This window comes from Arvicanthis niloticus, chromosome 30 (assembly GCF_011762505.2).
Source record: "Arvicanthis niloticus isolate mArvNil1 chromosome 30, mArvNil1.pat.X, whole genome shotgun sequence".
NCBI classification, from domain to species: domain Eukaryota; kingdom Metazoa; phylum Chordata; class Mammalia; order Rodentia; family Muridae; genus Arvicanthis; species Arvicanthis niloticus.
In genome coordinates, this window is record NC_133438.1 from 2,545,301 (window position 1) to 2,558,237 (window position 12,937).

At 37.6% G+C, this 12,937-nt stretch overlaps 1 protein-coding gene across 1 annotated transcript in view; it reads right to left on the bottom strand.

The window, feature by feature from the left end:
• Positions 1-5,650: 5,650 nt before the first annotated feature.
• The window catches only part of LOC143440560 (NACHT, LRR and PYD domains-containing protein 4C-like), a 34,125-nt gene continuing 26,838 nt past the window's right edge, over positions 5,651-12,937 (bottom strand). Inside the window, exons 6-10 of the mRNA XM_076927389.1 lie at positions 12,699-12,869; positions 11,329-11,499; positions 9,758-9,917; positions 8,995-9,005; positions 5,651-5,936 (exon numbers count right to left, since the gene is read on the bottom strand). Coding sequence (XP_076783504.1) covers positions 5,783-5,936; positions 8,995-9,005; positions 9,758-9,917; positions 11,329-11,499; positions 12,699-12,869 — 667 coding nt within the window. The 3' untranslated portion in view covers positions 5,651-5,782. The remainder of the gene's footprint in view (positions 5,937-8,994; positions 9,006-9,757; positions 9,918-11,328; positions 11,500-12,698; positions 12,870-12,937) is intronic.

The following is a 12,937-nucleotide window of genomic DNA, read 5'->3' on the forward strand; positions in this document are numbered from 1 at the left end:
GTTCATATGAGCTTTTAATAGAGGGCCATTGTTTCCTGATATCCTTTTCCTTCATCTCCCCCTCTTCTTCATGCATTCTCTTCTGCTGAAATCCCTGACCTTTTAGCAGAGAGATTTGAAGGAGACATCTCATTTAAACCTGTATGTTCCAAGGACTCTCTCTCTCTCTCTCTCTCTCTCTCTCTCTCTCTCTCTCTCTCTCTCCCTCTGTGTGTGTGTGTGTGTGTGTGTGTGTGTGTACTGTCTGCCAATGGTTCTCTAGATTCACTCCTAACTATATCAGCATGAAGCTTCTCTGATCATGGATGAATAAGGTGCTGCTGTATGAATATAGCAGAATATCATTAGGTGTCAGTTATTTTTTTCTTCTTTTATATCAGTAGTATTTGAATTTACCCTAGGTCCCTGGGTTATGAACACCCTAAATTTTGTTCCGCGAAGCAATATCAGGTACGGATTGTAAATCATGTTGTTAGACTTTAAATTTGACATTGACTGTTTACTCCTACAAGGTTCATGTCACCATTGCCTAGCATAATTTGCAGCTAGATAGATCACAGGTTTTGTGCATAGGTTGATATTTAATTTTCTCTTTTGGTACCCTGCAGAATAACTTTCAGTGTCATAGACACCATTTTGATCTCACAATATTCAGTGACTTTGTGTGTGTGTGTGTGTGTGTGTGTGTGTGTGTGTGTGTGTGTGTGTGTGATGGCTAGATCAATCGGAGTAAAATCTATTTTCTCACAATAGCTTTGAATATTTGGGGATTTCCATGGGACCTTTTTGACAACCAACTCAATTGGGTGAAGCCCAGTATGAGTACTGGATATTTTGTTTGGGGCATGAGATGGTCAGTTGGGGTTCCTTCTCCCTTGTTATCTAAAGACTTCATTATGATTGCATTCTGATAATATACCAAATTTCCACAGAAATAGATTTGCATGCTGCCCATCAAAGTCCCTTAAGTTCTAGCTGTGATTCCTCTCATTCTTTCCCTCAAACCCATCTCCCATCCTATTTCACACCTGACCCTCCTAATCATGTTCCTCCCCTCCTCCTGGCTCCAGTCCACTCATTAAATCTACTCTATTTCCTTCTTTCAGTGACATATGTCTGCCCTAGTACTTTCCTCTATTCCCAACATCTCTGTTTCTGTGGTTTACAGCTTATACATTATTTATTTAAAACTGATATCCAGGTATATTTTAATATGCATTAGATTTATCTTTCTGGGTCTGAGTTACCTTATTTGGGATATTTTCTATTTCATCATTTGCCTGAAAAGTTCACAATCCCATTGTTTCAAGAGCTAAGTATTACTCTATTGTGTAAATATATGACATTTTATTTTTTCATCTCCTTGTTGAGGAACATTTAGGTATTTTTAATTGCTGACTATTTAGGATAGAGTAACAATGAACATATTTTGGCAAGTGTCCCTATGTTAGAATGAAGCAACCTTTGGGCGTATGCACTACAGTAGTATAGCTGGATTTTGAGGTAAATTGATTTACTGAGGTATATATGACATTGATATCATTCTCTATTTTTATTTGTATAATGCAGAAGTACTAAGTTTTGTGAGTTAATTTTCTGTCTATCTATTTGTACATAATTTTTATCAGAAATCTCTGGAAATATTTTGGGAGGTTTCTTTTTTATACTATCATATTTTCTACAAATATCAATATTTTGATTTTTTTCTTTTTAATTTTTACCTCCAGTTGTCTTATTGGTAGAGCTAAAACTGAGCAGTAGTAGATATGACAAGAGTGAACAACCTTGCTTTGTTCTTGATCTTCATGGAGTTGCTTTGTGGGTTTTTTTTCCCCACTTAAATTAATGTTGTTATGAGCTTGCTGCCACTGCCTTTGTTATGCATTTCTACGATCTTTGGTATTTTAAGCCTTGCAGGATTTTTATTTTATTATGAAAGGATGTTGTATTTTGTCAAATACCTTTTCTGCTCCTAATGAGATGATTATGCATTTTCTTTATTCTTTCATTTTTTATATGGTGAAATGTGTTTATTGATTTAGATGTATTGAACAATCCCTGCATCTCTGGGATGAAGCCTAACTGCTTCTGTTGATCATTCTTTTGGCAATTCAAATATTTAATAGAAAATATTTGTGTCTATGGTTATAAGAAAATCTGCTTTGTAATTTCGTTTTTCTTCTAGGTCTTTATAATGACTGGATATCAGTGCAAGCCGGTTTTGTAATATAAACTGACCAGTGTTCTTTTTCTTTTTAATTTGTTGAATAACTTGAAGATTATTAGCAGTAACTATTCTTTGAAAACCTGGTAGAATTCTGTGATAAAACCATCTGGCCCTTAGTTTTTTTGTTTGTTTGTTTGTTTGTTTTGTTTGTTTTGTTTTGTTTTGTTTTTGTTTTGTTGTTTGTTTGCCTGGTTGGGAGAACTTTAATTCCTGCTTATGTTTCTTTAAGGTTTATTGATATGTTGGTTTTGGGTTTTTTTTGGGGGGGTATTTTATCTCATCCTGATTTAAATTTGGTAAGTGGTATGTATTGAGCAAATTATCTATTTCTTTTAAATTTTTCATTAGGTAGCGTACAAGTTTTTAAACTATATGCTTATGATTCTCAGTTACTCAACTCTGGTATATCATTTTTGTAATTTCTAATTTTGTTAATTTGGATATTCTCTCTGTGTCTTTTTGATCATTTGCTAAGGTTTTTTTATCAATTTATTAATTTTTCTTAAAGAATCAACATTTCACTTCATTGATGGGAAAGCTAGAGATGACACAAAGTTGAGTGGAAAGAAGAGGATGGATCTGGGAAGAGTAGAGGGGGGGAGGGTGAATATGATCAAAATACATTCTATTAAATTCTCAAAGAAATAAATTTCTAAATGCCTTCATCCAGAACCAGAAGAGAATAACCTGTAGGGGAAAATATCTTGCAGGGGGAGAGGGAAGGGAGTCCAGCGGCGGCAGGGGTCCTAGGGTGGTCTGGCAGCGGGGTCCCGGGTGGGCTTCCCACACTGCTGTGGAAGTGTGGTCCCACATTCACACAGCCACAGTGGCTGGCTGGCTGGTGGCTGCAGTTCAAGGTTCCAAAGGCTGGGAACCTGGCAGCGGCAGATCAGGCGACACATGGAGTCCAGTTTTCCAAAGCTTTTATTGTTCATGGCGTGGTGAATGGATGTAGATGGTATGCACTTCTCCCCCCCCCCCAAAAAAAAAAGCCAGGCTCCCCTGACTTTTTATAGGGAGGGGGAAGAGGGGGGGAATAACTTAATTAGCTACACCCGGCCTTTAGATAACTAATATTTTAATATCTGGAGGTGGAGACTTGTTAATCACGCCCTCTACCTGTGTGCTACGTGACTGAAGGTAGCAGGTTAAATGGAGTTACCTAGTCCAAGGCCCAACAATAACCCTTAACTCAACTGCTAGTAGGAGTAAGAATCAAGTTAAATCAGCATTTCTTAGGACCTCAGGATTGCCATTATCTTTCTAAGGCAAATAGGCTAAAGGTTAAAGCAGTTAAGTTCATAGACTGTTCTTCTTTTGGGTTTTTTTGTTGTTATTTATATTTATTGAATATTTAACTTATTTACATTTCAGATGTTATCCCCTGAATAATTTCACCATCCCCCCCCCATTTCCCACCCCCCCAGAAACCTAACCCATCTACCCTCCTCCTGCTTCTATGAGGGTGTGCCTCCACTGACTCCCACCTTCCTGCCCTCGAATTTCCCCACATTGGAGCATCCAGCCTTAAAGGGAACAAGAACCTCCTCTCCCACCTATGCCTGACAAGGCCATCCTTCACTACATACACAGCCAAGAGCCTTGGGTCCCTCCCTATGTGCTGCCAGGCTGGTTTAGACCCTGAGAGCTCTGGTTGGTTTGTATTATTTCTCTCCTCCCCATGGGGCCACAAACCCCTTCATCTCCTTCAGTCTTCTTTCTAACTCCACCATTGGGAACCCCATGATCAGTTCAATGGTTAGCTGCAAGCATCTGCCTTTGTATATGTCAGGCTCTGGTGGAGTCTCTCAGGAGACAGCTATATCAAGCTCCTGTCAGCCCGAACTTCCTGTTATCCACAACAGCTTCTGCCTTTGGTGACTGTAAATTGGAGCAGTCTCCGGACGGACCCTCATTCAGTTTCTGTCCCATATTTTGTCTCCATATTTGCTCCCATGAGTATTTTGTTACTGCTTCTAAGAAGTATAACACCCACACTTCGGTCTTCTTTCATGAGCTGCATGTGGTCTGTGAGTTGTATCTTGGGTATTGTGAGCTTTTGAGCTAATATCCATGTTATCAGTGAGTGGATACCATGTATGTTCTTTTGTGATTGTGCTACTGAACTGAGGATGATATTTTCTAGTTTCCTCCATTTGCATAAGAATTTCATGAATTCATTGTTTTTAATAGCTGAGTAATACTCCATTGTGCTCTGGGATCAAGAATTGACAAATGGAACCTCATAAAATTGCAAAGCTAGCTTCTGTAAAGGAAAGGACATTGTCAATAGGACAAAACAGCAACCAACAGATTGGGAAAGGATCTTTACCAATCCTACATCTGTTAGAGGAATAATATCCAGTATATACAAAGAACTCAAGAAGTTAAACTTCAGACAATCGAATAACCCTATTAAAAATGGGGTACAGAGCTAAACAAAGAATTCTCAACTGAGGAAACTCAAATGGACAAGAATCACCTAAAGAAATGTTCAACATCCTTAGTTATCAGTGAAATACAATTCAAAACAACCCTGAGATTATACCTCACACCAGTCAGAATGGCTAAGATCAAAAACTCAGTTATAGCAGATGCTGGCAAGAATGTGGAGAAAGAAGAACACTCCTCCATTGTTGGTGGGATTACAAGCTGATACAACCACTCTGGAAATCACTCTGGCAGTTCCTCAGGAAATTGCACATAGTATTACCTGAGGACCCAGGTATACCATTCCCGGGCATATACCCAGAAGATGCTCCAACATATAACAAGGACACATGCTCCACTATGTTCATAGCAGCCTTATTTATATACTAGCCAGAAGCTGGAAAGAATCCAGATGTCCCTCAGCAGAGGAATGGATACAGAAAAATATGGTACATTTACAGAATGGAGTATTACTCATAGACTGTTCTTACAGGACATACGTTCACTTCCAAATACTTGTGACAGACAGCACATAACTGCCTGAAACTTTAAGTCCAAGAAATTTGAGTTCCATTTTTGGCCATTGCAGTTACCTATGCTCATATACTCCTACACACACACACACACACACACACCCCAAAAACTACGATGCATTAATATTTGAAATGAGAAGCGAGTAGATTTAGATAATGCGTAACTTACTCTTTAATACAAAACAAAACATTAACAATTTCCATTATCTGAGTATCTGGTCTCAGGTCTCTGTTAAGAGCTTCTCATGCATAGCCATGCCTGGACCAACAATAACACTCTGCTAATCCAACAAAAGGCAAAACTTCTGTTAAGAGATTACAAAGCACTACTTAAAGATACTTACTACTTTTATTAGGTACTTAAGAAACCAGTGTGGGGAAAATGTCATTTAAGGCATTCGTTTTAGCATGACTCTATGTGAATGGCTTAATCTGAAACTGTAGTGCAAACAAAAAGCCACATGTATCTTGTAAAGCACATCTAAATGGGGTAAAAGGAAATCATATCTCATTGAAATGTTTGTAACCTCTAATTTTTTTTATACAATGCAACAAAATAAAGATCCTCTCCTCTTCTGGAAGAAGTTTGAGGTTAGAATACACACGGTGTATGTTCTTGCTTCAGAATGTCCACCCTTGTTTTCTGCTTCTGCTTAAACACTGCTTCTGATGCATAAAAAGTATTTTTCTTTTTCTCAGAAACTGGAAATGCCTGGGATTCTTTATCAAGGTCAGAAATGCACATTCTAGAAAGATATAAAAAAAACACATTAATAAATGCACTTATCTTTTACAAATTAAATCTTTTATTTTTATGTTTGTGCGTGTGTGAGTTTATGTGTACCACATGTGAGCATGTGTCTGTAGTAGTCAGTAACCAGATCTCCTGGAAGCAAATTTATAGGAGTTGTGAGCTGCCATGTTGGGTGCTGGGAAGTAAAGCTGAGTCCTCTGTGAGAGAAGTACTCTTAACTGAGAAGCCATTTCTCTAGACCCTCACCCATACTTTTGTGCTCTCTAAATTCTCCCTCCATATTTTTTTCTAAGGCCAAGTTCAGGAGATGCTGATGTTCCCTCTAATAGTGTAACATATTCATGCTGTGAAATGGTATGCTGATACATGTTTAACATCCAGTCTCTTCCATAAAACCCTGACTTGGAGATTGGAGAGATCACTCAGTGCTTAAGAGCTAGTTACACAACTAGTTACACTAGTTACACTTGTAGAAGACCCAGGTTTAATTCCCCCAAATTCATCTTATAGCCATCTATAATTTCTGTTCCAAGGGATCTCTTACCACTTCTGGCCTCTAATCCAGAACATTCATGAAGGCAAATTCTGAATACACATAAGAATTTTAAAAATAATGTACAATTTTAATTTGTTGGTGTGGATGTGGATGTGTGTGTGTGTGTGTGTGTGTGTGTGTGTGTGTGTGCGCGTGCACGCGCGCGCGCGCGCGCGCCAAAGATTAATTTCAGAAGTCTTTAACTGTTTTTCACCTTGTATGTTGGAGACATTGTCTCACATTGAACCTGCCATTCATGGACTGGTTGGCCAGTTACCTTAAGGGAGCCTACTGGCTCCATCATTCTCCCTGGCCCTAAGGTTACAGACATATGAGACCACAATCAACATTTTTTTATGTGGATGCTAAAGATCTGAACTCATGTCCTTCTTCTTGCTGCAAAAAAACAAAAACAAAAACTTTATTTGACTGAGCTTCATTGTAGCTTCTACTTTGGCTATCTCTGTGCTATAAATTTTACACACCAACTTTAGCCTGTTTCAGTTCCATGTCAACATCCGGAATGATGATAGGATTCCACTGATTCCATCTAAGCCTAAGAGTTTTGCATAGAACACTTGAAAAAGGGTTGACAATATTTTTTTTCAAGACCCAAACAATAATTTCTCCCAAAATCTTAGTCTGATTTTAGCCCTTTGGCTAACTGTTCTCCTGCATGTACACACACACACACACACACACATTCCTGTTTCTGTTTTTTTTACTCTGTATTAATTACTTTCCTATTGTTGAAGTAAAACACCATTACCAAGGCAATTTACACTAGGAAGGGCATATTCGTATAAAACCCTAGGTTTCCAGCTGATAAGAGTCTATCAGTATGGGGACAATAATGAATGGCAGTAGGAACAGGAAGCTGAGCCACATCTTGAAACAAAAGCATGAAGCAGAGAAAGATTGCTTGGAATGGTACAGCAAGACCACACATCCAAATCTACCAAATAGCAATATCTACTGCAGATCAAATATTCAAATATCTGAGTGTCTGAGACATTTTCATTCAAACTATCACATTATGCATAATTTTTTACTTTAAGAAGCTTTGGCCTATATTAATGAACAATATTCCTAGTTCATATATTAAAAAGTCTTAACTTGTTTCATAAGATATAAAACATATGACACCTATATATTTTTTAATTTCTTATGTCAAATAATGACTCTTACTTTGCAGATCAAATCTAAGGAACTGATACCTTGTTCCAGGGTGCAGAGTAAACACAGATGTATTGGAAACAAACACAAAGCTGGAAGGCTTAGAAAATGACAGATAACTCATCTCTTTCTACTTTGTTATGCATCCTCTACAGCTTGGTACCCTCTCAACCTCTAACTAACACCAAGTAAGAAAGAAATCTTGAGTAGGCACTTAACATTTCCAAGAGCCAGGGAAATTTGCAAGAGTAAATCTTAAGGAAGTGAGCTTGTGTCTTCTTCCAAAAGAGGCAACTAGAGTTATATTATAACTCAATATTTAGTAGACATATTTTACCTGTGACTCATGAGCCACATGCAGAAGATTGCAGCTATGAAAAGGTCTAGAACAAAAGTTTACTCAGAACAATAAGATTTTTTGTAAACCAACAATAAGATTTTTTGTAAACCAACTGCAAAGTTTATTTGTGTGAATTGTGTGTGTGTGTGTGTGCGCGCGCGCTATATTATAATGCCAAAATTTTGGATACCCTGATAAGGCTTTCATTTCCTAGAAATGAGTAGCTGAATAACTACCTAAAATGACCCTGGTCTTTAGGGCCAGGGGAGATGAATCTCCCAGTGAAGTGAACAAGAATGAGGACCTGAGGCTAATTCCCAACATCCACATAAAAAGCTGGAAATAGTGGCATATGACTCTACTCCAGGAACCAATGAAGAAGAGACTGACAGGAACCTAGCACTTGATGTCTAATCAGCCTTAAAGAATTTGTTAGTCACAGTTTCCAGTGAGACACCCCATCTCAAAAGTCACAGATGGATGGCAGCTGATGATTGATGGTGATGTGAGGCTGTTCTCTGGCCTCCACACTTGTGTACACAATCCATACACACATGTGCTCTTGAACTCAATCACTTTCACAAAAATTCCCTTGATCTTGTATGTGTTTCAAGACCATAGTGGGAAAAAGGAACCACATGGAGAATGGTGAAGTTTTTTTTTTTTTTTTTTTAAATTACATATTGTATGTCATACTTATAAAATATCTTATGCTTATATAAAGTACTCTGGATCACATGCTTATATGACAAATGCATAACATAGACCTTAACCTACAAGTAGAACACCCTAGCTCACTTAGCCTAACTTAAATGTTCTCAGAGCACTCACTTAGGGCAAAAAAAAAAAAAAAAAATCAAATCACCTAACATAAAGACCATTTTATATTAAAATTTTGAAATGTTAAAATGAAATCTCAAGTAATTAACGACTACTGTTTTGGAAGAAAAGAGTGAATGACTGGGTATGCCTTCATATTGTAGATCCAAACAATCTTACATGAGGACTATCTGCATAAACAAAATTATGCTTACAATTGTATTTATCTTTTATTCTTATAATAGTATTGAGTATCACCAGTACATATTTACTTATCAGTCCCAGGGTAAAAAAAAAAAAAGGCTTATGTTTAATCTAATACACTGCAATGGACACTCCAATGCAGAAAGAAAATGTTACTTGAATTTATTTTTATTTTAAATTTTAAAAATCTTTTACCATTTTCCCTCTTCAAACACCAGTTAACTGCCCATAGGCCCTCAGTGAGAGGTGGAGTTTCTTGATATGATATGCTTACTGGTACGGCAGTTGCAGGATTATTATGGGTAATAGTCACTCAACTTACCAATCACCTTACTATTGAGTTACTTGCATTTTGGGTGTGTATATGTGTGTAAACAGGCAGAGGCCAGAGGCCAACCTCAGGTACCATTCTTGATTTTTAAAATGGGGTCACTGGTTTGTCCTGTAACTCACCAATTTGACTAGACTCACTGACCAGTGAACACTAAGATCCTCTTGTATTTACCTCTCCAGTACTGGGTTACAATTGCAAACCCCATGACTGGGTTTTTATGTAGTTTCTGGGCATGCAACTCTGATTCTTATGCTTGTATGACAAGCATTCTATGAACTAAGCCACCTCCTCAGTTCTTAGTACTATCTTCAATGAATATATTATTAGCTTCATATTTTAGATCTCAATTAATTCCTTCTTATTCCTAATGACTCAACATATCAAGGAGAACAGAGGCTAGCTCACAAAAAAGCATGAAGAGCACATTCCATCTTTATCCCTCAAAAAATATGAAGGAAGTTCCTTGGCATTCCTATGTATCTTGATTTCACGCAGGCTATAAACCTGTAAAAAAGCAGACCAAAGGTCCTCATAACCGGCACCAGTTATGTCACAGGCTTCCAACCTACAACAAAAAGGAATAGGTCTATATCAGGGTGAGAAGGAATATTTGTAGGAGGTTAGTCATTTATCCTATTCTCACTTCCTACCCTCTGAGGACAGTCTCTTAAAAGTTCACATTATCAAATTTTACTTTCATTGGCCAATGTGACCACAATTGGCCATTCTCACTATCCATGTCTATGGTGACATAGCACTAATAGTCTGCTGCTCAAGTCCTAGAACCTAGGATAAAATTGGACCTTTCACTGTGTAATACAGTGAAACAAGGGACAAGGGTTGGTGAGTTCTGAGCCAACACCTTGATGTCTTTTAATTTAAACTATTGAGACTCATTTTACACTTGACTAATTTCCCTTCAAAATTAATTTGTTGAAGTTCTAATCCACAAGGTCCCATGGGATTATATTTTGAGAAAGAATCTTTACAGAGGCAACTAGGTTAAACTGAGGACAATCTGTTGGGATCCAATGTTGTATAACTGTGAAGACTCAGGGAGAAGACAACCAATTTCATGTCAATGAAAAAAGCCTGGAATACACTCCTTTTCTTGGTTCTCTAAAGGAACCATCCCTGATGATAGCATAATCTCACTTCTACCATCTACTCCTGTGTTTAACAATAAATCCTTACTATATGAGCTATTCAATGTCTTTTGTCATGGCAGCCAAAGCAGTTGCCATATCATTTAAATAAGTCCACTGAAATTAAGTCAATGAGCTGTGGTCTAGTTATTCCTGTCATCTCTAGTGGACATACATCCATGTGTCCATCCACCCAATCATCTATGCATTTATCCAAGCAAATATGCATCCACCCATGTAATAATATTGCAATCAACTGTCAATCATCCTTCTATGTATTCCTTCATTCATCCTTCTTAGCATTCACCTGTATATCCATGCATCTTTTCAACCATCCACATACTACCTTCTTTTCCTGCAACCACTCCCAACAGTTAGATTGGTCCATATTATAGTTTCCTACATGATCAACTTTGTATGTATGCCCAGTCCAGATACATCATACCTGGTTAGACTAGCAATCAGCCAATAGTAAAGACGCACAGCTTCTAGGCTTGAGGTTGTGGAGTGGCTTATTAGTACAACCACAGTTAACTGCTACATTATCCCTATGGGATTTAATTTATTATTTACTTCATGTGTATTTGGTATTTTACCTACATATATGTATATATAAAGTTTATGGTTTCCCTGAAACTGGAGTCATAGACAGGTGTGAACTGCCATGTTGGTGTTGGGACTTGAACCTGGGTCCTCTGAAAGAGTAGCCAGTACTCTAAACTATTCAGTCACCTCTCCAGCCCTGTATGGATTTTTTATTTCTTTTTCTGCACATTAATTGACCACCTTTTGGTACCCTCAGAGACATAGATAAACCTTGATGACACCCACCCAAGGTATATTAAGCGGCAGTTGGGATGTTTTATAGCATCAGAAAGCAGCTTCACACCAGCATCTTCTAACTTATTTTCTGAAACGTTTAGGGCCCTCAGGTTATGGTTGTTTCTCAGTATTTCAGCCAGGTCCTGGCAGCCACTAGAAGTGATGAGACAAGATGTCATACTGAAAGAGAAAAATCACAGTACTCTGGTTACTCCCAGTTCTGAAGAGGAAGCACTTCACAAGGCTCAAGGATGCCTGAAACTAAAGACAACACAACAGCATTTTCTCAGTGGTCAACAGACAACAAAATCTGAGTACATCAGGTACAGTCAGATATTTAAAATTCCTGTAAGATAAATTATACTACATTGTAATGAAAGTTAACACAGGGGGCTGAAGAGGTGGTTCAAAGTTCAAGAGTCTTTTTTTTTTTTTTTTTTTTTTTTTTTTTTTACAGAAAACCCAGGTTTGATTGCTAGAATCTATGACAGGAAGCTCACAAGCACCTGTAATTCCAGTTCCAGGGGATCCAATTCCTTCTTGCAGCCTCCTTCAGGGACTTGCATTTACACTCAGAAGCACACATACATTAGTTGAAGCAAAAATGTTTAGAAAAGTTAACATAATATTATGTTAAATAATAATTTGTATCAATAAATGAATATAAGTAACTCATATGAAAATGGAGAGGGGCATTCAGGATAACCCAAACCATGTATAAAGTGGGGTAGGAGAGGCTACTGTTGAGCTTTCAGGGTTTATAATTTATAACAAGGGAATAAAAGGACATGGTATCTGATTCTAGCCTTGTTTGGTTAAACAAACCAACCAAATAAAGTGTAGAAAACAGAGTCTATTTTATTCCTGAGCCTACTATGATATACTAAATTTCATTCCATATGGCCCTCCCAGTGAATTTTAAAATACATAGTATTTTTAGAGTCTTCAAGTGATTTATACTTTTAAAATACTTTTCTTCATTCTTTATAGTGCTGGGGAAGCATAGTTTTAATGATTTTATAATACATCCTGTATGGCACCTTAGTGGATTTTAGAAAGACATCATTAGAAGGAAGACACATTCTCCATTTGGTTTGCACTTTGTTCCTTATCCCCTTTTCTAGAGAGAACAAACATGTTATGAATCTGAGATTTCACAACAGACCAGGTAACAGTATTCTCCCAAATAGCACACATCTGAATTTGTCATTTAAAGCCACTGCATACCAAAATCATGATACAGAGGTCAAGGCACAGATGTGTCCTAAGGAAAAGTTCTTCAGGAAAAAGAGGTGAGTGACTCTAACCTCCATATTCTCAAGTATATACACTAAAGATTCCTAAACAGGGCCTCCAAGACCAAGTTCAAAGAAACCTACCATATGTTTTCCAGGACACAGTGTGGTAGAGTTAGACCCTTACAGAGAATTTTCAGTCCTTTATCTCTCAGGTCATTACAGCTAATGTCTAGATGGCCCAGAGTTTTGTTCCACTGAAGAACATTAGAAAGGTATTCCCAACATTGCTCACTGAGGGAGCAGTTGGCCAATCTGTAGGAGGGAATAAAGGGTATATGAAGGAAAAGAATTAACAATCTCACAACTTTACAAACAATATC